The sequence below is a fragment of the Mastacembelus armatus genome, chromosome 2 (genome assembly GCF_900324485.2).
Source record: "Mastacembelus armatus chromosome 2, fMasArm1.2, whole genome shotgun sequence".
NCBI lineage: Eukaryota > Metazoa > Chordata > Actinopteri > Synbranchiformes > Mastacembelidae > Mastacembelus > Mastacembelus armatus.
Window position 1 is genome coordinate 10189277 of NC_046634.1, and position 25841 is coordinate 10215117.

The following is a 25841-nucleotide window of genomic DNA, read 5'->3' on the forward strand; positions in this document are numbered from 1 at the left end:
CAAGGATAATGTGTGTAGTCAGGAGCTGAATGTGGTAAAAAAAATATCCAGTAACTCCAAAGAAACATCGAAGATATTTTTGTTTCTGGTCTGGGAACCACTGCTCTGTAATGACAGGGCACAATGTGGCCCAAAGATCCAGCTGCTGTCTTTGTTTGGTGGAAGTGGTAGAGTTGGAAAATGCATAAAAATCTACATAAGGTAAAATATAATATTTATTCCAGCTTTTCAACATAGAAATAAACAAATTTGTTTTTCAATACGATGGAGAAATATTCAACCAGGCAGTCATGATTAGTGTCTTTATGCTTCTGTGGAGGAAAAATAATAAATAGAAAAACAATATAATCCAGGCAACAATTACATTTTCATCCAGAGCAGATTTGGCAAAAACCATTTAACAAAATAAAGAAACGTTTACGACGACAGGATCCGTTTTTTCTTTCTAGCTAAACACAAAGACTTAGGAACGGGTTGTTTTTTATTAATAATAATAATAATAATAATAATAATAATAATAATTTGAATGAGCGGGTCAGATCTTTCTCAGCACCAGGCTTCACCACCTCCTAACAAAAACACATTTTACAGACACATCGTGGTGTATCTGCCTCCCAGCCGGAGCCCAACGTGCCCCTGCTTGCCACGTTTCCATTTCAAGTATTGGTGATAGTTTGTCTCTAGAGCTGCAGCTCAGCTTGTCTGGTGAATGGGTAAATACTATACATTGCATAGCTGGTGCGGCACTTATTTCCTTTAGGGCTGTGGGCGATGGTGCGCTCATTAAAGGCATTTCCATCTGCAAGTGCTATCATGGTGTGCAAAGCTGCACCGTCACTAAACTGAGCAGTATGGCAACGTTTCACTTCCACTGGCTGAAATGAAAGACGCTTTCACACTTTTGTGTTTTTTGACGACTGGAAGGAATCAAACGTTCCCTTTTCACAACGGAGCTGATGGAAGGTTTTTCCTGCAGTGTCCGAACAGACACGGGCGAATGTGAGGCCATTCCTGATATTCATTCCCCCCATTAAAGGAACATTTGCTCAGATCGAACCAGAGGGGATGATGGGAAAACTGAGGGCTTCATTTTAGACCAGGGGGGAGGGTGTGTTGGGGTTAGGGAGCCCTTAGAACAGGCAGGATAATAGGGAGGAATAAAAATCAAGTGCTGTGAATTTCAGGTATGACACCTCACATTGGCAAGTCACCTTGTTGTCAGTTCAGAGGATCACATGCTAGTTTGGTAACAGAAACCTTGTTGAAGAGTCTTTACTGATTGTTTCTTTCTGTTCTGTCCAAATGTTCAAATTAGCTTGAAGCTGGTTCGATCGCGGAGCAAAGATTTTTTTTCTCAGAGTGGCCAGAAGTGCTGTACGTTGGTGACGCTTGACTTGTCAGTGCTTGTCCCAAGTGTTTGCCGGAAAGAGGCTGAACCGATTCAGCCCGACCATGGTCAGGCCTAACGGGAGGCTTCCCAAACCACCTCTGGAAGGTGCGATCTTCACGATCCGGGTCGGGTTTATTTTCTCCACGTGAAGAGTTTCTTTCCAAAGCAAGAGACCCACCTGCTCTGACAGTCAGTCGTCACATCTGGTCGCTTTGTAAGGACTAGTAGAGAGAGTGAGTTTGGAACAGATCCTCGTTATCTCAGACACATCAATTGAGGAACTTTAGAACTTGATTGGATTGTTTTCTAAAGTGGGTCTTAAAAGATTTGGAGAGAAACTCTTCACGTCCCGTTTTTGGAGACAGGAAACACTCTTCCACCAGAGAATATAACCAATTATATCAACAAACATAAATATATATACAGGTATTTGTGCAGGCATACATGAGGGTGTGTAGATATGTATGGATGAGGTTGTGTGTGTGCATGTTTTCTCCGTCGTCCATAAATATTCTGATTCTATATTCATTTTTTGTTGTGATATTGTGTTTACAGTTCCGTTCTTCAGTTCCACCTTAAATAAAACCTGTTCAAGCGCAGCCACACTCCTCCACGATCATGTTGGGAACGTCCCGCTTGACGATGTTGTACTCATCGTCAAAGTAGAGCATGGACATGGTGCTGAGCTTGGTGGGAATGCAGCAGGAGTTCATGGAGCCCGGACTCATCCCTCGCAAGCGGTACTGGTTTACCACCGCCGTGTGGAAGGAAGAGGCTGAACTAGGGACGCCCGCCATGTAGGCCGGACAGTTCCCCTCGCAGTAGTTCCCAAAGTAGCCCGACGGTGCGATGATCCAGTCGTTCCAGCCAATGAGCCTGAAGTCTATGTAGAACTGCTGGCGGCAGCACAGGTTGCTGCTGCCGTCGCACTCCAGCCCCCTCTTCCGGATTCGGTGTTTGTTGTCCGCCTGTCGCGCCTGTACCACCAGGAAGGGGCGGTGGGACTCGTCGTTGTGGTTGAGCAGGACGGTCATGACGCCGTTCGCCTCGCAGCCTTCGCAGCGAACGTCCAGGTTCTGCCTCCGATCTCCCTTCTCGAACACCAAACGCACGGCGTCAGTCAGCGTGAAGGTGTGCCAGCCGCTGCGCTTCAGCTCCACCCGCTTCTCCACCAGGTTCCACTTGCTTCCGAGGCCGGGCTCCTGGTAGTACACCTTCACCGTCACCTTCCGCCTCGAACGCGCCTCGGCCGCAGACGGCAGCAGCTTGAAGTAGAGCCAGAGGGTGGCCTGCGTCACATACAGGTTCTGGTTCCCCTCGCTGGAGATCAGGAAGAACAGACTGGACTTGGATGTCACCATGTCATCTGAGGAACACAAACACAATGAAGGGATTAACAGAGAAGCAGAAAAATATGAGGAATCCATCAGTGCCACATGGTTTACACAACATCTTGGACGACTGCAAACAACCAGCAAACACTGAAATAAACATTTTGTCAGCTCTTTGAAGACCAGACAACCACAAAGGGGACTGGGCGTGGAGTTGGGGGGTGGGCAGCCTCCTCTCAGCTAATGGTGGCACAGATCCTGCGGACTGTGACTGGAAGGCATTGGGCGTAGGGCCACTTGGCCTCCAAGTCAGCCCAGATATGAGAAGCACAGGGTGGCTTTGGGGGAGGGGGGGCCTTCAGAGAGCGGCGCACAAAGGTTCAAAGGCTTTGTGCTGAATGCCGCCTGAAAACTAGATCTTATGGAGCCTAACTGTCGTCACAGCGAGGCCTGAGAGCTCAGGCTGGAGATGCAGCAACGGACTGAAAGAATGAAGACACAAGAAAAAACCATTTACATGACACTAGCTCAGAACCCGTGGGCGCTCCTGCAGCAGACTGCAAATGGTCAGAGGCTTTTTATTCAGCAGCCATTGGCTCAGAAAGCCTTTCAAGATCTTTCACGTTTTAGAATCAAATCAGAGACAGGTTTTTACAGAGTCCAGCCCTCCTGTTTCCATTGCAGCTAATGAAAACCGAAGGCGCATGAACTGGAGCAAAAACAGCAGATTGTTTTTAATTTAGCCTGTTGCATATGGATTTGCAATTTATCTTTTCACCTATTGCTCTTGTGGCTTTCATTGTGTGTCGCTCTGCAGGCCAGTGCTCCCATTAAGGGAGGATAAAGTTTTGATCTTGAGCGGAGACATGTAAATATCCTGAGAGTACTCCTGGGTAATTGATGGTGCGATAAAACAGGACTCGGCACACTCAGGACTAAAGCTGAGGCCTCTTTAATCTACTGTGTTTTACATTTTGGCCACTTTATCTCGAGATGCTTACAGAAATCTGACGGGGATCGAACCTGGTACCACAGGCTGCACCGTCACACCACAGAGACGGCGCCGAGGAGGAGCAGATCGACAGCTGTCGGGTGAAGACGCTTCGACTGAACCTCCTGAACTCTGAGCGAAGCCGACCGGGAGAAATGGAGATTGACAGTTAGAGAGAAACCACAGAGTAAGAGGACACAGAAGTCCAGTGCTTGTACTTCAGATTTCATGGCTGAAGAGTCGCACCGTTGGAACATGACGCACTCTGTGACCCCGGGGGTTTTTACGAGGAAAAGACCGAGCGGCCGCTGCTCAGTCTGCAGGTCGCACCAGTGAACGCAGCACAAACGCATGAAAATGTCAAAGATTACTCCGACTTTGTTGCCGAACTTCAAAGGGAGCACGGTGCTTTTAGCGAGCCTCCACATGCATTACCTCATCCATCACGAGACAAGATAATCTCAGAGTCATCACTCAGCAGCAGCACAATGGGCCTGCAGATTACAGCCTGCTGTCATCCAGGCAGCGTAAAAATCAGCCGCGATGCCCGGACTGAAAACAAAGGTGAAGTTGAGCTGCGGCTGTGGGGTCGACGGGAGCTTCATGTGTCAGCTCGTGTTGTGTCCAACTGCTGAAACTTTCCCGTTTACTCTTAAAGTCCGAGCTGAAACGAGTCTGAAAACGAGTCTAACGCCTCTTTAAATCCCCTCAATGGACTATATGCAGAGGTGTACTTCAGTATGTACTTCAGTATGTACTTCAGTATGTACTGCAGTATTTCCATGTTGGACTTCAGTACATTTCAGACCCAAACTTGTACTTTTTACTCACAACAGCCCAGATAAACTGACAGACAAAGAGCAGGAGGTTAATGAATCAGAGCCAAAGTTGATATGAAGTGATCAGAATGTGTCAAAACACGATCAGGCTGCGTAGAAAGAGAGAGACAGCAGCTGCTCCGCTGGTTTGATGTCGCACCACACAAATATTTAGGTCTTGATTTCTCTATGTTGAAAGCTACAGATGTTTAGTGAGGAATAACAGACGTATAAATAAACCGCGCTGTGTTGCGGCAATGACGTGATTGTGTAACATGCTTCCACTATAGCTTCCCAAAATGCATCTGTCATGTAGTCATAAAAACCTAAATTTGAGCTGAATTAACTGTAAAAAGCAGATGGTTTTACCCACATGAGGTCATGCAGCCACTTTATTTTGAAATCTCTCTCTGGTAATTATCGTCACACACAAAAACCTTAACGCTGGGCATTTTCTGCACGACTCCCTGGAAATCTGTGGCTACAGAAATGCTGACTGTCTCCTGGTTTCCAGGCCCCTGTTGCCAAAATGCTCTTGGGGAAGTTAAGAATGTGATATCTTTAGGTTTTCAATTCAAATTGGACTGGCTTCGAATGCGGAGGCTCCCGTTCCTTCCTTTTTCAAAAAGGGTGAATGATTTTCTTTGCTCTGCATTTTAACACCATGTTAAAAAAAAAAAAACAGAAAAGATTAGACGCCAGAGCTTCATCACAGCCAAGGCTGGAGCTGCTTTTAAACACATCCTACAGATGAAAACCTACACACGGTGGCTATTTTCACACTGGGCGTGTGTTTATTCACTATTTTTATAGAAAAGTATTTAATTTGGAGAAACAACAGGTTAGATAATACTTTGTTTTATTTCTAGGCAATTTGCTAATGACGATAATAGATGGATTATTAATTAAAATAGGTAATAAATAACAAATGCAATTGTTCTAAGTAAAATTAATTCTAATAAGTTTTACAGCTTAAGTGAATAAAATATAAAACAATTCATTATTTAAAAATAGAGACTTTTATTTTGATGAGGGGATTTTGATCTTGACCTCAGTATTTTAGTGACATGCTCATTTTTATACAAGTCTGCAAACTGGGAATTAGAGTGTGTGTGTGTGTGTGTGTGTGTGTTAGTGTGTCTAAAGCCCTTACAGAAAATAATTTTATTATTATTGTTCCTCCACATTTATTACACTGAACATTATTTTAAAAAATATTTAAAGTTTAAAGTTAAATCCTGGGACCTGCAGCTGACAGACCAGCCCTGGGTCCTGGAGCTTCTGACCACATTACATGATGGAGTTGGTTCGGTTTGGACCTAAATCTTTAAAGCAGCAGGACGAGGCCTAAAGGTGCGAAGAACAAAGAAAGTTTTTTACGTGTCCGAGCTGCAGCACAGAACAGAAATGTCTGGACTGTTTTGTTAACTGTTAACACTTCACGTCGGTTCTTGAAGAACATTTTACACACAAACACAAAGTCAGTTCAGAGCTTTCCTTGTTCTCGGCCGACTCCGAACTGCGACGCAGTAAGTAACAAACCACCAGCGTGCAGTCGCCGTTTGTTCCTGCAGGCCTGTACTTCCATGTGACACACACATCAACACACAGTGAATTCTAATGGGCTGTCAGGCTGCAGGGCTCAGCCCATCAATCTGCATTCAGGCTGCACGATGGCCAGCACAAAAGCTCTGACCTTATACTGAGGGGACTGATTCAGCCTCACACACACACACACACACACACACACCAGCACAAACACATCAGTAACAGACGCACAAAAGCTGAAATACTACGGCACAGCGAGGGATAAGCGACACATGACATCGTGGACACGCAGGTTCAGACTAACTGCTCCCAAAAGCGGCGACTTTCTTGATGCGGAAAGCAGATGTTTCCACGCAGCACCGTCACCATCGCAGGCGAGCGCGCTGACACACGTGGGCGAAGCAGGTGGTGTTGTTGATCATTTTCAGCCCTGCTCCTTTCAGCCGCCCCTGAGTAAATTGTTCCTCTGAGCCTTGTCGTCGTGCCATGTCCCTGCTGGCAGCCGCTCAGCGCCGGTAACGCGGCCAACTGGCAGGCGGACGGCGCCGAGGTGGAAGGTCTGCGACACAGCGGCCACAGAGAGAAACATCTGAAAGTAAAAGGCTCTCGGCAGGAAGCAAACCTCTGCCGACACACAGGAGAGCCGCTCGGCTTTATCCCGGTGTGCTGCCTTTTTTTTTTTTTTTTTTTAGGAGCATGAACACAGCACTCGGTTAAGAAGCCTGATCTCCAACTTTCAGTCAAGCATGTGAACGCAGCAAAAAAAATCCAGATTTCAAAGGAAGAAAAAGCCAAAACCTAAACATCTAATCATCTAATCCACCAAACTGCACCCAGGACTTCTCATTTGAGTCCCCCGTTCAACATGAAAACATCCTCCTTCCATCTTGGCTGACGGACGAATCATTGCCTCTAATGTGTCTCTTCAGGGTGACAATACACTGAAAACAGGCTTTAGCACTTGTTACTGGGGACAACCAGCGGTACATTTAATAGACAGCACACAAAAGAAGACAAAGCCCAAATGTTAAAAGCTGTGGAGAAAGTTTTACTGTGCTGGTATTAAACTTCCAGCTTCAGAAAACAATGCAGGTAGCAGATACAGATGGTCTCTGCTTTTATTTTGGCGGGTTTTCAGGCCCTTGCATCAACATCTGTTTAACATCAGCATGTTCCCTGGGTTGTTTCTCATTCAGTCGGTATATGAAGACACACACTTCAAACACACACACACACACACACACACACACACACACACACACACACACAGAGCAGCAGAGCTGGCTGGTGTTCACCGTGTCCTGAGCAGCACCTGATTCATCAGCTACATGCAGCAAATCGTTCCCAGCACTGATTGTCCAGAGAACAACAAGTGTCCTGCCTCCTGTTTATGACCCTGTGTGTGTGTGTGCGTGTGTGTGTGTGTGTGTGTGTGTGTGTGCGTGTGTGTGTGTGTGTGTGTGTGCGTGTGTGTGTGTGTGTGTGTGTCAAGCAGCCACGACAAACTAAAGAGCTCAGTTATTCTCATTCTGTCAAATTTAAGCCTTTCCCTGATAGATTGAAGAGATTTTTCCAATCTGGATCCTTCCTGTTTCAGAGAAAGTGGAAAATGTGATGATGTTTTTTCTTTTTTCAGCAGCAGTGTCTCGATCTTTTCCACCTTATTTCTTATCCTTCCAAACCTGCAGCACAAGGCTTTTCTTTCTGTGGGAGCCCTTCCCTCCCTGCAGGATGCTTTGGAGACAAAGCATTTCACGTTGGACTGAGTCCTTTATAATATTTTCTATGAAAAGGTGCCAGCAGGACGCATTTCAAATTTCAAGCTTTGTCTTATTTTTATTTTTTGGAGTGAGTTTGTTAAAGAGAATTGGTTGTTTGATGAGATTAGATGGAACTTTTTTGTTTTTGTTTGTTTTCAGGCTGAAAAATAAAAAAACATTAAGACATTGTTGGCTCGTCTCCATTACGCACCTTTCTCCGCAAAGCTGATGATCTCCGAGCTCTCCTCCAGCACATCGTCGCTCATCGGGTGTCCGTCCAGGTTGGGGATCTCCACCCTGCCGTCCTCCCGCAGCTTGCCGGCGTGGAGCTTCCGCAGCGCCGTCACCATGGCCGCCTTCGGGAGCGGGTGCGTGATGTTGGGCCTCTCCCGCATCTGCAGCCTGCTTAGGATGTGCCTCTTCACCGCTTCTAGTAAGTCCACGTTCAGCCGGCCCGATTCAGGGTCCTCCGGCTGAGCGAGGCCGCAAGACGCGCAGGTATCCCGGGACGCCGTGTGCGTCTCCGCCTCGGTCCCGGGCGCAGCGGTGCAGCGGATGGAGAGGACGCAAGCCACGAAGAGTGCCAGTCGGAAGAGACAGCTACTCATTTTCTGTCTGAGGAGGAGTAGAAAAACTTTTTTCCTCTTTTGTCAGAGTTTAAATCATATGAAGAAAAATAAAGACCCAAAAAAATCCTCTCAGTCCTGAGCTGTCTCCATGCGTAACGGCGGTCCGCTCAGGTCTGACGCACTTGGATAGCAGTCAGTGCAGTTTATTTCCATTCACTGGAGGATGTGAGTGCAGGAAATCTTTTATTACATCGTTACATGCATGGCTTTGGTCATTCTCAGCAGGCTGTCAAAAACGGGAAGCGCAGTCCTCTCTATTCCGGTTTTAGGGACTCTGGGTTGGAGTTTGGATCAGCTTCACAGAAAAGGCATCATCTCTGTCATCAGCAGAAAACGCGTCATGGTTTCATTAATCAGCATCTCCGTTGATCATAGTCCCCAAACCGAGAAGAACCGAAGTCCCAACTGACCATAATTAAAGTTCAATCCATCAATTTGTGGTCCACAGACACAGGAAGCTCGTCATCATCATCCTCACTTTATTTGCTGTCTAAACGTGTTTCAAACGTTCTTGGTCGTGACTCCCAGTGTGGTGCTGCCGGAGAAGAAGAAGAAGATGAGGAGGAGGAGGTGTGCCAGTGAGCGCACCGAGCAGCGTTTCCATTCTGGCGTCTGAGACTCTGGAACCGCCACACACCGAAAACTTTGTTATATACGGGGTAGGTCAAATCCGGCGGGCGGGGCCAATGAGGAGAGAGGGAGGGGGGCGTTGTTAATAATACTCCCCAAGGAGAAATCACTGAATTATTCCTAAAGGGATTCATATTACACTTTAATCCCGGATGGTATTTCTGTAGTGTCACATTCTTTTAGCACCATTAGTTTGAGTATTACTACAATGTACTGCATGGGCTGTGTATACCCCCCCCCCCCCAAAGAAAGAAAGCTGTTCTTCAGGTACACAGCGCATGAACACACACACACATTAGTGGATTATTATTGTTAAAGCTGACGTCACACTTTCATTATGTTTTTATTGATTTCCCCAGTGATCTTGTTTTTCATGTAAAATGCTCAGGAATTTGTTATAATAATAATTGTAGTTGTCTGAGAAATGCAGCCGAGGAGACAAGCACATGTGAGTAAATGTGTTTTCCAGCTCTGCTGTTCTGTCTTATAAAACCAGTGACTCAGTTTGGAACTGTCAGACTTATTAGGGCCACTCCAACTGGTTTGTCTGTGGCTCCAGTCAGAACAGAAACTGAGCTGGTGCAGTTGCAGAACCATTTAAGAAGACTTATTCAAGGTGTGTGTGTGTGTGTGTGTGTGTGTGTGTGTGTGTCTACACGTTTAGAGTATTTAAACTGTGTGAACTGAATTTCATTAATACTTTTGTCTTAAACTACCTGCAGTGTTTTCTTTTAATTAAAGCCAAATGAAATTCATGCTCACACATAAAACACAATCAAATACTTTAAACACACAGTAAAACTATGATAAAAACCTCAAACCTACCAGCAGCTTTTTATTTTTGAAGGAATTTGTTATTTCATACATACACAGTGGAATATTTTCTGTTTTCATGAGGAGTCTCAGGTTTTGGTGCTTTGCGGGGACTTTTTCTCACTGCAGCATTATTAAAACACTTTGCAGGGACTTTTGTGTAGCTTGTTCACAGAAAATGACTTGACATATATTTATGTTACTAATATAAAAGTCCTTAAATCCCACAGGGGACAACAACAACTGTGGCTCTGGATGAAATCGGTGTCGGTCAGTGTTGTTCTCATGTTCTCATCTCTGTGGTATTTTAGCACCTTCTAAAACCTAAAAACTTCTGCAAATTTGCAAATAAGCTGAGCCTTTCAGGGCGAATGTAACACAGTCCACGGTGGCTCAGACTAATGAGCGTCTCTGACAGGGCAGGACGTGCAGACAGCAACATTTGTTAGTAAAATCACTAAAGCAAATCTCAGCCAGCAGCAGCAGCAGCCGCCGCCGCCGCCGCCGCCTCTGTAGCAAAGCTGGGGAGACCTTTGACCTTTCAGCTGCTGATTATCATATGGCCAAACAGCATGAAGTGTAAAAGCAGCTCAGCTCTGTTTTCCCCTCACATGACCCTGTTTTTACTGGAACTATTGGTTTGATTTGACTTCTCCCAACAGGATGGAAACCTAACTCTCATTGTTCTGTGCGACTCCACCGAATCAGCGTTTTGAACGTTTCCAGGAATAAGAAACGTGTCCGGCTGAAACGTCTGAAACGATGCTCCAAGACAAAACATGTTTTCTTTAACTTTAAGTCAACTTAGGCCAAAATCCACAGAAAGTAGAGTTTTACCCCGAGTTAAACGGACTGAGCTCCATGCTGCATTAAGTAATGAAATGGCGCCATCTTTGTTCCAAATACTGAAGCTACACACATGTACCACAGCTGCAAGTGAGCTTTTATGAGTTTTATATATATACAATGAATATTTTTATATTATATTATTTTACTACTTTGCTTTGCCTCTAATACACATGACATTCAGTAATGTAGGCACATGCTCTGAGATACATGAGGCAGTGGGCAGTGTGTAAATCCTGTTTTTATTGGGAACAACAACAACAAATAGTGAAGAATTGACTTTTAACAGGTTTGCAGAATAACAAATTCTTTATTTTGAACAGAACATGAGACTTTTCTTACCAGTAGAAGTTGTGTCCAACTATATAAAGAACATCACATTCATATGTGAATATTTTTAGAGCAGTAAATATGTTTCTATTTTACAGACTAATCATATTTCAAAGTTTTACTGTCTTTGTGCTGGGCTTTCAACCACATTTCACAGTCTTTAAGTTGGTTTGAGGAAAATGTGCTAATTTTTCTGGACTTATTAATTTTATTTCTAATACTTTGTCCTGTTTATACTTCGACTTTTCCTTGAGTACTTGAGTTCATGTACTTTGTTCATTCCGCCACTGAGGAAATAAGTTCAAAAATATTACAGTCCTGCTCAAAACGGCACAAAATGTCACGTGACAGGCTTAAACAAAACAAAGCATCGTTTTTACTCGTTTTTGTCGTAAAATAAGATTTTAAAAATGTTAAAATTGTTTTGTTTTTTTAGGGAAATAAACAAATCAATTGATAAGGACGAGGAATGCCGTGACGTCATATCCTGTTCATGTTATCTTGCTTGGAGCTGAGAGGAGATAAAACGCAAGAGGTATCACTCCGTGCCCTTATTTTATTTCCGGTTTCGTCAGTTCATGGGTTGTACTAAAAACAGTAGCGAGAAACCACATTTTACTGCTAATACCGGAATCCGATAGACGTTTACTTTACAGTCCAACAACGTGCGAAGTGTTTATTCGTTTCCGGTGTTGTCTTTAGCTGTATTTCAGACGAGCTCCAAAATCCGTCGCCTTGGTAACGGCCATGGATTAGTGCCGCCTGCTCGCAGGTCCTTTGCATTTCTCAGCGCAGTGACTCCTCTCGTTGAGTATAGACAATCTTTGGAGAATCCTGGTACAAGGTGGGGCAGAGATCCTCCTGGTCAACTTGTAAAAGTTGGGTTTGGTCGCCGAGCGGCGGGTTTGTCAGCGAAATACCGGAAAACGCGTTAGCGGGTGAGTTGTGGGACCTTTTGTGTGTTGTTGGGGCTGACGTTACGTTTTCTCCGCCTGGCTACGAAGCGTTTTCTGCTTCAATTCCCCCCCGAGCGTCATCCATCGATGTTTGGCTAGCTCTCACTCGGGTGACGGACAGCGCGAGCGGCCAATAGCGGCCTGATTAGGGGAGTGCTCCTCACGGGCTGAGCCAATCAGAGGCGTCCTTTAGGTTGAAGGCGGGAACCGGGAAGAGCAGAAGTAGCTGCTCGGTGTGTTGTAGAAAGTGGTTCAAACAGAGGAAGCTGAAGGTTCCTCTTCTTTTCTAATTTCACATTAACTCCGACATGTTTTTATAGCCGAGTCCCTCCGTCCTCACATGTGGCCCCACCTCAGCTCTGCCTCCGCTTAGCGTCCTTGCAGGCAGGAGCCTGCAAAGGTCAAGTGGCTTTCCCGACCTGCTTTGCTGTGGCTCTTTAACAGGAGGCCCCTGATCCTGCTCTTATAGGAGACTCGGGTAGAACCGGAACCAGATCCAGTGGGCCCCGCCTGGGCCTCAGTCCCTCTGCAGCTTCTGTGACATTAGCAGGAAATTATGCTTAAAAAATGACTTCATGGTAAATCAGTTGTTTACCTGTCGGGTATATTTTCCCTGGGGAGGTTTAGTCCAGCTGATCTCAACTCAGGGTGTAGCAGTAGTTTTGAACCTTTGAAGATTTCTGCGTATCTAGATCTTAATCATGTTGGTGAAGTAAAGCCACGTGATTAATGCTGATCCAGTCTGATTCATGATGATTCATTAGATGAAACCACAACAAATAATCAGTCACACCTGTTTGTTTGAGCTCAGCTATGACTTCATTTATGCATGAGTTGTTGTTTGTTGCAGGGCCGAGTTACAGGCCTGAGCCTTAAGACTTTGGTAAGTATGGAAATCTGGTTTTATATATATATTAAATAACTTGTGTTTTTAAAATTCATGGGTGTGTTTTTGTACGTCAGTAGTCGGGTGGAGCTGTGCAGTAGCTGAGCCCCTGGACTGATAAGGACCAGAGTCATGGCGTCTGGCAAGGGCAAGAACCAGACCTCTCTGGCTCTCCACAAGGTGATCATGGTGGGCAGCGGCGGTGTGGGAAAGTCCGCCCTCACCCTGCAGTTCATGTACGACGAGGTGAGACCTGAAGACCGCAGTTCCCATGATCCCTGCTGTTTGTGTTTCCTGTCTTGTAATCCCTTTTCTGCTTCCAGTTTGTGGAGGATTACGAGCCCACCAAGGCAGACAGCTACAGGAAGAAGGTGGTTCTGGACGGCGAGGACGTCCAGATTGACATCCTGGACACAGCGGGTCAGGAGGACTACGCCGCCATCAGAGACAACTATTTCCGCAGCGGCGAAGGCTTCCTGCTGGTTTTCTCCATCACGGAGCACGAGTCCTTCACAGCTACGTCCGAGTTCAGGTCTGTTAAAATTTTCAGGCTTTCGTTTCACATCAGGCTGCAGAATCTTACCGTGTTCAACTGGGATCACATATTTAAACTCCAGACAAAAAACAAAATGAGTTTATTTTCACTAGTGGAAAAAACTTGTTAGTGGTGAAGAAAAGTGGGTTTTATTGGTAACAGTTATCAGCTTCACAGACGGGACAGACAAATCCTGGATCCTGACGCTCAGTTTTTACCATGACAGGGTTAAATCTGTCACGTGTTGAAAAGGTAGAGGGAGATTCTGTGTAGCGTTCACACGCAGGCACAGAAAATAATGGGGCTGTTTTTTAAAAGGAGATGTGCTCAGATCTCTCATTTTATTATTACACTTATGAGCCTCTTTATTCAGGTCAGTGGTGTGTCTGTTGTGTGTCCGTCAGGGAGCAGATCCTGCGGGTGAAGGAGGAGGAGGCGATCCCTCTGCTCCTCGTTGGGAACAAGTCGGACTTGGAAGATCGACGGCAGGTTTCTGCCGAAGAGGCCACGGCGAAGGCGACCGAGTGGGGGGTCCAGTACGTGGAGACCTCGGCCAAGACGAGAGCCAACGTCGACAAGGTAAACAAACCCCAGCACCACATCTGGACCTTCAGCTGTTTGTGTATCTATCTATACTTTGTCCAACCTCCAGGTCTTTGCATTTACACCTGGAACAAACATGTTCCCGTGACCTCAGAGCTGCCTACGTGTCAGGACCAGCAGGTGTGAATGTGGAGGGAGACATTTTATTTCCCATAAACTAATCTGCTAAATTTTCTTCTTCTTCTTGGGTTTGGACCGATTCCTCCAAAAACTACTTTTCCTTTCTTTCTGCGTATCTTTTTTGAGTGTTGTCCCAGAGCCTCAGGATATTTGCTACTTCCTGCTGGAGCTCCAACATTTTCAACTTGTGTAAACACGTCTTCACCTCAGTTCTCTCGCCCTCAGGGAGTTTGCATGTTTGTGTTCTCAGTCTCACTTTTCGTTTTCTGTTTTCCAGTCGTGTTTAAATGCTGCCAGGTCCTCAGTGGTGACGTCCCCCACTCACCGCCCGTCTGTCTTCTGTCTCCCAGGTGTTCTTCGACCTCATGCGGGAGGTTCGCAAGAAGAAAATGTCAGAGAGCAAAGACAAAAACGGGCCGAGCGGCAAGAAGAAGAAGAAGCACTGCTGCATCCTTTAACCCCGAGGTCACGGCCGAGGTGACAGTGTGCCAAAGTGGACTGAACCAAACAGGCAGCAGCTTCACGGCTGCGGTTACTTTAAAGACGGGAGGGGGCACTGCTGACAGTTGCTTTACTGTGATTCCTCACCTTTTTCCTTTTCTGGGCCTTTATTTTTACACCCTAAAACAGATTGTTCCCAATAATGTAGAGTTCATGTTTAAAAACTGCTCATGTTTCAGTCTCACTTCCATTGTTGTAAATGTTTGTTGATATGTTGGTCTGGAAATCTCGGTACTTCCCTGATTCTGCTTCCTCTTTATGTTCTGACTCCGTGTGTGTGTGTGTGTGTGTGTGTGTGTGTGGCAGTGTCAGTGCTGTGATGGAGGTGTGTTTAGCTCCTACATCAGTGCTGTGTCACCAGACGTTCATCCCACAGTCTGACGTGGCCTCAGTCTCATCCAGTTAGCCTGAAATGTCACATCTGTCTTACTGCAGCCATGACAAACAATCGTTCACCACTGTCTACATACTTATGTCCATGTTGAGTAGTTGAGTACTTTGTTTTCCTGCAGACCTGGAAGTGTCTTGTCCAGTACCAGCAGCCAGTCCACTGGTTGTTCAGTGTTGTTCTGTCTGCAGCTCAGACAGGTTCGAAGGTGAATCTCCGAGTTCTTCTGGTTTCCTTCTGAATACATCTCGTCATGGATCAGACAAACTCCGCGAATGTGCCCCTGTGCAGGTATTATTTCAGCTGAGCCACTTTAGTGTTGTTCCAGTTTGGTTTTATCCAAAGTGCTTTGGACTCTTGTCACACATTCCTCTCATCCAGTGATTCCACAGCCCCCTCACCTCCCTCACACGTACGAGTATAATTTATAGTCGTGTTAAAAGGAATCTTCTATTTAAAGCTCCTGCCTTGTTATGCTGAAGAGTTGGTCTGTTGTATTTATGACGTGTTTGGTTTGGACTTTTCAGGCTGAAAAGACTCTCAGACAAACTGCATTTGATAATAAAAGATTTAATCACTGATCAGCTTCGTTTGTGATCACATGACAACTTTGTGTGTGTGTGTGTTTTATAGGAATGCTTCAGTAAACAAACATCATCCTACTTATTTACAGTAGAAACTAAGTAAAAACATTAAGGCAGCAGTCACATCTGTCTGTGGCCACTAGGTGGCAGTGTCACTATAACAACAGGCTTTATTTATTTATTTATTTATCTTAGTTTTATATTCCTGTTGTGTTTTTCTGTCCCACTTCTTCTTCAGTGACTCAAAACAATCAGATGTTCAGACCATCCAGAAAAAAAATTCAATGAACGAAAAATAACCAGTTCAACCTGTGGACAGTTTGACCTCTGACCTTTTAGCAGAAGTGAGTGATGAATAAAATAAGAAGTTTATGATTCACAGACGTTTCCTCATTCAGACTATTGTGTCGGAACGTTAACTACCTTATATACTTCCATTATGAAGTACTTTATATACTGGGTAGCTGACGTTAACTACCTTATGTACTTCCATTATGAAGTACTTTATATACTGGGTAGCTGACGTTAACTACCTTATGTACTTCTAATTTGAAGTACTTTATATACTGCTGGGTAGCTGACGTTGACTACCTTATGTACTTCTAATTTGAAGTACTTTATGTACCGCTGGGTAGCTGACGTTGACTACCTTATGTACTTCTAATTTGAAGTACTTTATGTACCGCTGGGTAGCTGACGTTGACTACCTTATGTACTTCTAATTTGAAGTACTTTATGTACCGCTGGGTAGCTGACGTTGACTACCTTATGTACTTCTAATTTGAAGTACTTTATATACCGCTGGGTAGCTGACTTTAACTACCTTATGTACTTCTAATTTGAAGTACTTTATATACCGCTGGGTAGCTGACGTTGACTACCTTATGTACTTCTAATTTGAAGTACTTTATATACCGCTGGGTAGCTGACGTTGACTACCTTATGTACTTCCATTATGAAGTACTTTATATACTGGGTAGCTGACGTTGACTACCTTATGTACTTCCATTATGAAGTACTTTATATACTGGGTAGCTGACTTTGACTACCTTATGTACTTCCATTATGAAGTACTTTATATACTGGGTAGCTGACGTTGACTACCTTATGTACTTCCATTATGAAGTACTTTATATACCGCTGGGTAGCTGACGTTGACTACCTTATGTACTTCCATTATGAAGTACTTTATATACTGGGTAGCTGACGTTAACTACCTTATGTACTTCCATTATGAAGTACTTTATATACTGGGTAGCTGACGTTAACTACCTTATGTACTTCCATTATGAAGTACTTTATATACTGGTAGCTGACTTTGACTACCTTATGTACTTCCATTATGAAGTACTTTATATACTGGGTAGCTGACGTTGACTACCTTATGTACTTCCATTATGAAGTACTTTATATACCGCTGGGTAGCTGACGTTAACTACCTTATGTACTTCCATTATGAAGTACTTTATATACCGCTGGGTAGCTGACGTTGACTACCTTATGTACTTCTAATTTGAAGTACTTTATATACCGCTGGGTAGCTGACGTTGACTACCTTATGTACTTCTAATTTGAAGTACTTTATATACCGCTGGGTAGCTGACGTTAACTACCTTATGTACTTCTAATTTGAAGTACTTTATGTACCGCTGGGTAGCTGACTTTAACTACCTTATGTACTTCTAATTTGAAGTACTTTATGTACCGCTGGGTAGCTGACGTTGACTACCTTATATACTTCTAATTTGAAGTACTTTATATACCGCTGGGTAGCTGACGTTGACTACCTTATGTACTTTTAATTTGAAGTACTTTATATACCGTGGTAGCTGACGTTAACTACCTATGTACTCTAATATGAAGTACTTTATATACCTGGGTAGTGACGTAACTACCTTATGTACTTCCATTATGAAGTACTTTTATATTACTGGGTAGCTGACGTTACTACCTTATGTACTTATAATTTGAAGTACTTTATATACCGCTGGGTAGCTGACTTTTAAGTACCTTAAATACTTCTAATTTGAAGTACTGATTGAACTAAAGTTATCAGATAAATGTAGAGCAGTAAAAGTACAAGCTTTGGCTCTGACATGTAGAAGCAGCCTCTGTATCAATCTGTCTTCAGACAAATCTCCGTCCTTGTGTCCTTTCCTTCAGACCTGACTGGGTTTCTTCCGTTTCCGGCTAACGGCGCCTGTGCGGCCTGTGTCCCAGCTCAGCCTCTAAGCCTCTTACAGTAAAGCACCTGCTGCTGAGCCGACACCTCAGCTGAGCAGATCCCAGCAGCAGCAGCCGACACGCTTCACATGTAGCCCCCAAAAACAGGACATTTTGGCTGATGCTGGTATTATTTTAGGGGTCCTGAGGGGGGTCCGAGATGCTGGGGGGAGACCTGGTCGCTGTGTGGGAGGTGGCGCTGAGTGATGGCGTTTACAGGATTGAGTTTGCTCATGGCACCACCACCGGGAAACGAGTGGTGTATGTTAACGGACAGGTGAGAGTCTGAGTCAGCACTTCTTACCTTTTATTGATTCATTTGTTTTACTTTGACCCTTAACCTTTAGGTTATCTTATGGCACCGCTGATTACTCACAGGTGTTTTAGTGCTTTTATGTAAAAATATTGATATTTCATTGGAAAATAGCAGGAAAAGCCATAAGGAGTGTTTAAGGATTCTGTGACCCCTTATTGGGGACCGGAAACCAGAAACCTGAATGTCAGTGCTAGAAGAATTATTAAAACCATGTAGTTCACATTGTATAATAAAAGCAGTGATACTACAAAATGCAAATACCTTAGGATGATTTAATGTAAAACATGTTATACAACATATGTTATATAACAGAGACCAAGTTCCTCCATCAGTTTGTGTAGTGAGCAGGTAGAAAACCACGTTTCCCCAACAGGAAGTCATCAGAAAAGACTGGATGTTCAAGCTGGTTGGAAAGGAAACCTTCACGGTCGGAGGTGCGAACACTAAAGCCACCATAAACATCGAGGCCGTCAGCGGGTTCGCCTACGAATACACACTGGACATTGATGGGAAGAGTCTGCAGACGTTCATCGACAACAGGGCCAAGACCACCAGGACCTGGCTGCTCAGAGTGGACGGAGCCGAGTGCAGGGTGGTGCTGGGTGAGTCCGCGTGATCAGTGTTTGCAGGGGGGAGTGCAGGTGAAGACCTGAGGCAGCGTGGGAGAATCTGCTCCGTAACCAGCAGGACACCAGGTCTAAACCTGTGGTCCTGGTTTTATCATAAACACCTAAGTTCACTTATATATGAGTCTGTAATATAAAAGAATATAAGAATGAATCAATAGCAGATGAAGTATTTCAGTTTTTACCTCAGCTCACAGCGACTGACGCTGTGTGAGCTCTAAATAATTCAGCTTCTCTCCATTTGTCCAACAGAAAAAGACACCATGGATGTTTGGTGCAATGGGCAGAAGATGGAAACAAGGGTGAGAGTCGCTGCGTTCACACACGTACAAGTCTAAACATCAATAAAACTGAATCTAACTGTAGTTTTATTAATAGTTTTGGCTGTAACTTTCTGTTCTGACCTAAATACATTAAAAACAACAATAATAAAGCTGCATCCACACTTTATTTTTATTTAACCTTTGTTTAACCAGGAAACTCCTGTTGAGATGAAGAACCTCTTTGTAAAAAAGGAGTCCTGGCATAAATATTTAGCAATAACACCGACCGAACACTAGAATAATAGAACACCATAAATCCTGTGAGACAACAGTGACACATCATCACCGAAGATAAATACACATTTCTACGAAAACTAAGGACGAGGAAAGACAGTGAGTTAGTGCAGGCCGAACCAGGAACTGCACTTTATGTTGAAGGAAAACGTGTCCATGCATGTGGGTGCGGAACATACAAAGACTGATTATACTGGTGTTGATGTGATGGTTGAATTCGGTGCATGTTTGTGTCCTCTGAGGACAATGAGAAGGGAACAGGAGCAGAGAAGTGGACAGAAAAGGCCAAAGTGTTCTGAGAACTGTCAAGTGTCTGAGTGGGTCTGCGTGTTCTGGTCCACTGTCAACAGGGAGAGTTTGCAGACGACGGCACAGAGACTCACTTCATGCTGGGGGAGCACAACTGCTGCATCAAGGCTACGAGCAGCGGGCAGAAGAAGAGCGGCATTGTGCACTATTTACTGCTGGATGGAGAGAAAATACCAGCTTCCACACAATGATGCTGGACCACAGGCTGGAACAGAACGTTCACACTGTGAAGGAAGTAATTCCATGTAAACATCACGCAATAGCACTGACTGTGCTTTATCATGGAGACCTTTTGATCACTTAGTTGGATTATAACTCTAGAAAATACAAATATGTGCATGGAAATATGGCAAATAAAGACTTAGATCTGCAGCGTTAATGTAGTTTTATGTTTTTTATTCTCGGCGGAGGAGCTTTATTTTGAAGGCTTCAAGCATTTAACAAATTAAAGTTACAGTGTTTGAAAGGAGAAATCTAAGAGATAATCAGAAAGTTTTAAGGAGGAAGAACTTTTTGCAGCCTTCAGGTAACAAGCTTCCAGAATTTGTCAAGTTCACAACATTTAGCAAGAGGAATAAGTCAATAAGTGAGTTTTGTGTTCAATGTAACTGATGATGACTGAGCCCTGAGCCAGCAGCTGGTTTTATTTACGTTTACCTTTGTATTGTAGAATATATTCTTCTTGTTTCAGGATTTGGCTTTACCATGTCATTTTAGTCAGGGTTTGACTAAAGTGATGAAAAAAGACAAAAAACTACAAAGATGGATCCTAAGACCACAACAATGGTTGAAAAGACTGCAAAGGGAGATAAGAGGACTACAAAGAGATAGTTTTAGACCACAAAGACAAAAGACTACAAAAAAGGACAAAAAGACCATAAATGGTTATTAATATAGTTTTATTGATACAGTGTAGGAGTGGGATCTGTACCTCAGGTCTCATAATCTTCCCACTTGAATAATCATCAGATATAAATACACAAATAATGTTAAATAATAGGAAATTGTTTATTTATTGTTATTTCTACTGCTCAGTCATGATCCCTTCAGGTAGAAACCTGGGCCCGAGGCCTCATTTTAACCCAATCCAAGTAACAACAGGTCAGCAGGCTGCTTTTATTTTGAAAACCCTACCGGAACAGGCCGTGCTGCGTGCGGGGCGCTGACGTAAGGACGTTCCCGGCTGCGGTCTGCGCACGATGGACCTCACAGCACTGGAAGCGGGGTCGGCTGAGTGTTTGGTCGCCGTGTGCGGGACTTACCTGTGAGATACGTGTCGGAACCAACACCCGGACTCGTTCGGGAGGATCGCGAGCTCCGTTGGATTCCCGGTTCGAGTCTGGACTAAGTGGCTCATTCGGCGCAGCTGGACCCGGAGCGGAGACAAAACAAGGGACGCGAACAGGCATCCCAAGTCCGCGACCCACTAACTGTTAGTCCGGCTGCCAGACCGTCACCAGCCGCTCTTTGTCTTCTTATCTTTGAGGTCCCGCTTCGGTCTCCTCGTCGGGGCTTGAGCCCCGGACTCGGACGGTGTGTAAACCGGACTTTGACGCCTGAAAACGGCGAGTTTTCCCTTTTCTCTCCGACTGGGAAGCTACAGCTAATTAGCGTTAGCCGGCTAGCCTAGCCGCCTAGCATCCAGGCCGTTTTTATCCCGGGTCAGTTATGGTGGCTGTGAAATCTCGGTTGTTAAAACCATCTAGACCCGGACAGGTCTCACTGTAATCCCGCACGGACCGTAAGGATATGGGGGAGCCGTGCTCACGCTGCCCTACATCTGTCACCGCACCGGAATCGGGAACCGGGACACCCCGGGGAGCAGCTACTTTCTCCGGCCAGTAGCAGCAGACTGACCGCGTCCTCCAGATCCGGGCTGGAGAAGCCACTTTGATAAAACACCCCCAGGGATGTAAAGGAGGAAAACCCGTCTCCTTAACCTGCTGCTGACTTTAATCATCAGCATCAAATCAAACCCCCCAGGATTTGAGGGGACCGGCATGAACTAAGGTCCTCTACCTGAGGTCGCAGCTTCCACCTTCTCACCTGTCGAGACCAGCAGGTGTCTCTGCCTCGGAACATCTGGGGTCCACGCAGGAGACGCAGGGATGAACTACCAGCAGCACCTCGCCAACTCGGCCGCCATCCGAGCCGAGATCCAGAGGTTTGAGTCCGTCCACCCCAACATCTACTCCATCTACGAGCTGCTGGAGCGAGTGGAGGAGCCGCTGCTGCAGAACCAGATCCGGGAGCATGTCATCGCCATTGAAGGTGGGTCAGTGCGCCGCGGGGGTGCAGATGTGTGGGCGTAAAGGTGGTTCCCTGGGTAGTTCTGGTGAAGTTCTGTTTAGACCCAGAATCCAAAGCCCAGCCTGCAAACTGAGCTGTGTGGTTTCTCTGCTGAGAAATGTCCACAGCTGCTTTCGTTTTCTGGTGGTTTCCTCACATGGGTGATGGGAAACTTAGTGGGGAGCGGGCAGCAGCACTGCAGGGTCGTGGGTTTGATTCCTGCACTTTTTCTTTCTTTCTAAGTTGAGACTTTGACAATAAGAAGCAGGGAGCTGTGTTTCTCACATCATGAAGGCTCTTCCTATCTTACTGGTGTTACTGGTCATACTGGTACTAGGAACCATCTCAGGTCTGTTTAAAGGCCTCTTTGTGTTTACAGTCGTTCTGATTTGCTGGTGGTTTTCTAGTTATTGTTGAATCGACGCTGCTGTAGATGTGAGACACTTCCAGATGTTTGCAAACTGAATCTCGGCTGTACTTGCACAGGTCCTGGTTATTTCTCTGGCTATGATTTGTCCCAGTGTTGGTCATTTTAAACTGGTCGACATCAGACTGATGATCTGTGGATTTAAGTTTTTAGGTTTTTAGGTTGTTCTCACAGGAGCAGACGCTGTGGAATAATTAGTGTTTGTGGGGGATAACAAAGTTGAATCAGAACTGGAGCGTGGGTGTAGGCGGTAGTGTGGGCGAGTGAGCATGCTCGGTGACCACGCCGCTGCACAGCTGTCAGGGCTACGTAACACGGCTGTCAGAGAGCGACCGGCTCTTCCTCTTTCCTCTTTCCCCTGAATGCACCGACACACGGTGACTCAGTCGGCCTGCGTTCGTGCTGGAAATGACCCGAAGCAGCAGCAGCAGCAGCAGCGCGGTGCTGTCATCGTCCGTGTGCACATCTGGATGTGTCAGTCAGATTCCCATCATGTTATGCAAGCTCTCAGCTCGCGAGGCCTCCAGTCCTAACTGTTGTTGTGCTGTTATGTAAGTGAGTTGTCAAGTGCTCTGAGACAGACGTGTTGATGTATGCCCGATCGGTTGATTTCTGATTATCATTCAGCAGGACAGACCATGGGACTCGTCCTAGTTACGGCGCGGTGACTCACACCTCGCCACACGCTCTCCCGCCTCTGTGGGGCTCATTTACATGTGAGGTGTGTGCGGAGGATGGATGGATGTTCTGCCAGCCAGGTGCCACTGACCCACTTTCTGCGTCTGGCCTCGGAACAGAAACCTGCCCGCGGTGAGCATCGCTCACGTCAGGCTCCCACAGCAGGAAACGCAGTTTAGGTTTACCCATGGGGGATTTAACAGACTGGGTTCACAGACTCAGGTCGTTGTAAACCACAGCTAATTAGCAACAGAGACCCAGAGCGCACTGGGCTTTTGTTGGTATCAACAGGGAGTTGTAGTGGATGTTTGGACTCGGACCCAGGTTCCTGTCTGTTTGTGTTGCTGTTCTTTTGTTGTTAAATAGCAACAGAGGGCGGTAAACGAACCCACACGTCTGTTTAACCTTTAAGTTCCTAATTTACCCAGACTGCTCAGCGGACACAGGTCGATGTGGAGCAGGAGTCATTATCTGAGCTGCTGATCCTTCGTGTGGCCCTGACTCTGAACGAAACCCACAATATGATGCATCACAGTTTGGTTTATGTGGGTTTGTGTTTCTAAAGGCTCCACCACCGACGTGGACCACATCTAGTCGTGGTCACACATTTGTGGCTGCACAGGAAAGTTTCCACCTGACAAGTCGCAGCAGCTGCTAGAAAATGAAAGCGAGTGGATTAAACCGTTTGTTCTGGAGGTTGGTTGATGCCGTGGCCTGTCGGGCTGAGAACTGAAGCAGACTCAGTGGGTCAGGGTAGAACAGGTGCAGTGGAGTGTAACAGGTTTTCCGTCGTCTTTCCAGCCTTTTTATCAGAGCGGCTCTCCAGTAACACAGGTTTCTTTTGTCTCATGCAGCTTTTGTCTTATTTTGTTATCGATGCCGCCCGCAGTCAGTGAACGCACCATGCGACCTAGTTAGTCTCGGCGCTGTGTGTTTGTTCGCCCTGCAGGCTCTGTGTATCCTCTCTCATTTGCCAGGATTGCACCCACATGAGGCTCATTCTCACGTTTCAGCCGTTTGGGCCGAGACTGATGGAAACTCGTGTTGTGTTCAGGGACGAGATGAGAAGGCACAGAGAGACGAGCGCCCGCAGTGAGGCCAGACGGCATGAAGGCCTTGTTTACGTTCAGTTTTAGCTCTTCTGAATTTCTCAGACTTTGTCGTCGACTTCAGGATGGTTGCGACCTATCGGTGTCCGTGACATCTTGTTTACTTTTTTGTTGATAGCAGTGCACCTCCCTTAATGCTCCGACTATATCTGAGCGTTGTGCCACATTAGAGCTGGGGGCAGACCTCTGGTCACAGAGTGCTTACATAACGCTGCGGCTGATTGACGTCTGGTAATAACAGTAATAAGGAGTCTCAGGGATGCCTTTAAACGAGGGTTTTAGCCGTTGCGTAACGGCGGCCCCTGCCCACCACGGCGCTGCCAGCACGGTAGTCTGTCTTCAGAAATTACGCTCGATCTCTGCACCTTTTGTCCATAAACCCCCCGGCCCCCCACTCCCACCACTGCTGACTGCACAGGATTAGGGCCAAATGCAGACATCGTGTTCCTTCTGTAAAGTGGTTGTGTACTGGGGTATTTATACCCACAATCACTTGTTTCCCTGCAGCCTTTCTGTCATTAGGCTCAGTGGCGGTGGGATGATGATGATGATGATGATGATGATGATGATGATGTATGTTGCAACCAAAGTCCAAAATCCCCAAATATTCCGTTTTAAAAAGACAGTCACATTATTCCAACCTGTGAATCCTGATGGTTAATAATCCAGTTTAAAAACCTGGATTATTAACTGTGACATTTGTTGCAGCTTCATTTTGTGCTGGGAGATGAATTGACTTCAAACACACAGAATTGTGAGTTAATCTGCAGAAACAGGCCCAGGGATGGATTGTATGACAACTGCAGTGTATGGTCTTGTTCTGAAAGGAAAGACCAGTCAGCTGCTCAACACCTAATCACTGATTTATGGACAAAACATGCAGCAATAACTGAGTAAACATGTTTTTTTACCTTTATGAAGGAAGCTGAGCTGAGCAGGGGATTCTTTGCATATATTTTCAACTGGAAGCCTCCCAGTATGAACCAGTCTGAGCAGCTCCTTTCTTTACTTTCCCTGTGGTCACAGTCGGAGACACAAAGCCACGTAAGCTGAACACGGTGTCACCTATTGGCTTTACTTTAACAAAGTCTTGTAATAAACATGACGTGTGCAGAGAAATGAAATAAAATATAGTAACAACTTGGCAGATGAGGAATGAAGTCTTTTCCCAGTAAATCAGACAAGGTTAACTGGGATCTGTGGGATTAGCTGCAGATCCCAACTTTTCCTGCTTCCTTTAATCTGCCTCCAGTGGGATGTGTGGATCTGTGCTGACCACAGATTAACTCAGATTAGAGGAGGAGAAACCGGGCTGACAGACCCAGTGGAAAACCGTGTAAGACGATATTCTGTCATTAAATCCTAACTCGTGTCTCCTTCTCACTGTTATAAAGCCTAGTTTAAGCATCTGGGCCCAGATGTGGAGACAAATGACTCGAAACCAGCTCAGCTCTCCACCGCTGACCCATCTCCACTTCCTTAAATGTTTCAGACTCTGTATTTGTGGAGAGAATAAGATTAACGAGATAAGGAGCGTCCCCGAGCAGGTCCTGACGGTCATTAAACCCAGAGGACGCAGTCGGCTTGACGAGCTCATCGATCGGTCTGCAGAGGAGGAAGCAGCATTTGGGTACTGATGGAGGAGAAA

At 45.5% G+C, this 25841-nt stretch overlaps 4 protein-coding genes across 7 annotated transcripts in view; 3 read left to right on the plus strand and 1 right to left on the minus strand.

The window, feature by feature from the left end:
* Positions 1-202: 202 nt before the first annotated feature.
* LOC113127154 (inhibin beta B chain) lies at positions 203-9085 on the minus strand. Its single transcript, XM_026301457.2, has 2 exons — positions 8050-9085; positions 203-2756 (listed from the first exon to the last, which is right to left on the minus strand). The coding sequence occupies exons 1-2, from the start codon at positions 8444-8446 to the stop codon at positions 1981-1983; spliced, it is 1173 nt and encodes a 390-aa protein (XP_026157242.1). The 5' UTR covers positions 8447-9085; the 3' UTR covers positions 203-1980.
* Positions 9086-11827: 2742 nt separating this feature from the next.
* On the plus strand, positions 11828-15657 carry LOC113127156 (ras-related protein ralB-B-like). Of its 4 annotated transcripts, none has more exons than XM_026301459.2 (6): positions 11828-12024; positions 12893-12925; positions 13009-13174; positions 13252-13460; positions 13868-14042; positions 14537-15657. In XM_026301459.2, exons 3-6 carry the CDS (start codon positions 13061-13063, stop codon positions 14642-14644), a joined length of 606 nt encoding a protein of 201 aa, XP_026157244.1. In that variant the 5' UTR covers positions 11828-12024; positions 12893-12925; positions 13009-13060; the 3' UTR covers positions 14645-15657. The 4 variants fall into 4 exon arrangements, with proteins under 4 accessions (XP_026157244.1, XP_026157246.1, XP_026157243.1 ...); XM_026301458.2 differs by having other exon boundaries at positions 11830-12024; positions 13006-13174; XM_026301460.2 differs by lacking the exon at positions 11828-12024 and adding an exon at positions 12068-12620 and having other exon boundaries at positions 13006-13174.
* Positions 15658-17857: 2200 nt separating this feature from the next.
* On the plus strand, positions 17858-19898 carry LOC113127404 (fas apoptotic inhibitory molecule 1-like). Its single transcript, XM_026301930.1, has 4 exons — positions 17858-18159; positions 18572-18800; positions 19077-19126; positions 19732-19898. Exons 1-4 carry the CDS (start codon positions 18043-18045, stop codon positions 19879-19881), a joined length of 546 nt encoding a protein of 181 aa, XP_026157715.1. The 5' UTR covers positions 17858-18042; the 3' UTR covers positions 19882-19898.
* Positions 19899-20872: 974 nt separating this feature from the next.
* The window catches only part of agap1 (ArfGAP with GTPase domain, ankyrin repeat and PH domain 1), a 107722-nt gene continuing 102753 nt past the window's right edge, over positions 20873-25841 (plus strand). The window contains exon 1 of the mRNA XM_026301624.1: positions 20873-21961. Coding sequence (XP_026157409.1) covers positions 21799-21961 — 163 coding nt within the window. The 5' untranslated portion in view covers positions 20873-21798. The remainder of the gene's footprint in view (positions 21962-25841) is intronic.

What these genes read in the sequence shown, in the direction of transcription:
- LOC113127154 (XM_026301457.2), bottom strand. Translation starts at nt 8,446, where the DNA reads ATGAGTAGCTGTCTCTTCCGACTGGCACTCTTCGTGGCTTGCGTCCTC. An exon ending in CATCAGCTTTGCGGAGAAAG is followed by an intron (nt 2,757 to 8,049) that starts GTGCGTAATGGA and finishes TGTGTTCCTCAG; the next exon opens with ATGACATGGTGACATCCAAG.
- LOC113127156 (XM_026301459.2), top strand. Translation starts at nt 13,061, where the DNA reads ATGGCGTCTGGCAAGGGCAAGAACCAGACCTCTCTGGCTCTCCACAAG. An exon ending in ACAGCTACGTCCGAGTTCAG is followed by an intron (nt 13,461 to 13,867) that starts GTCTGTTAAAAT and finishes TGTGTCCGTCAG; the next exon opens with GGAGCAGATCCTGCGGGTGA. An exon ending in CGAGAGCCAACGTCGACAAG is followed by an intron (nt 14,043 to 14,536) that starts GTAAACAAACCC and finishes TCTGTCTCCCAG; the next exon opens with GTGTTCTTCGACCTCATGCG.
- LOC113127404 (XM_026301930.1), top strand. Translation starts at nt 18,043, where the DNA reads ATGCTGGGGGGAGACCTGGTCGCTGTGTGGGAGGTGGCGCTGAGTGAT. An exon ending in TGGTGTATGTTAACGGACAG is followed by an intron (nt 18,160 to 18,571) that starts GTGAGAGTCTGA and finishes TTTCCCCAACAG; the next exon opens with GAAGTCATCAGAAAAGACTG. An exon ending in CGAGTGCAGGGTGGTGCTGG is followed by an intron (nt 18,801 to 19,076) that starts GTGAGTCCGCGT and finishes TTTGTCCAACAG; the next exon opens with AAAAAGACACCATGGATGTT.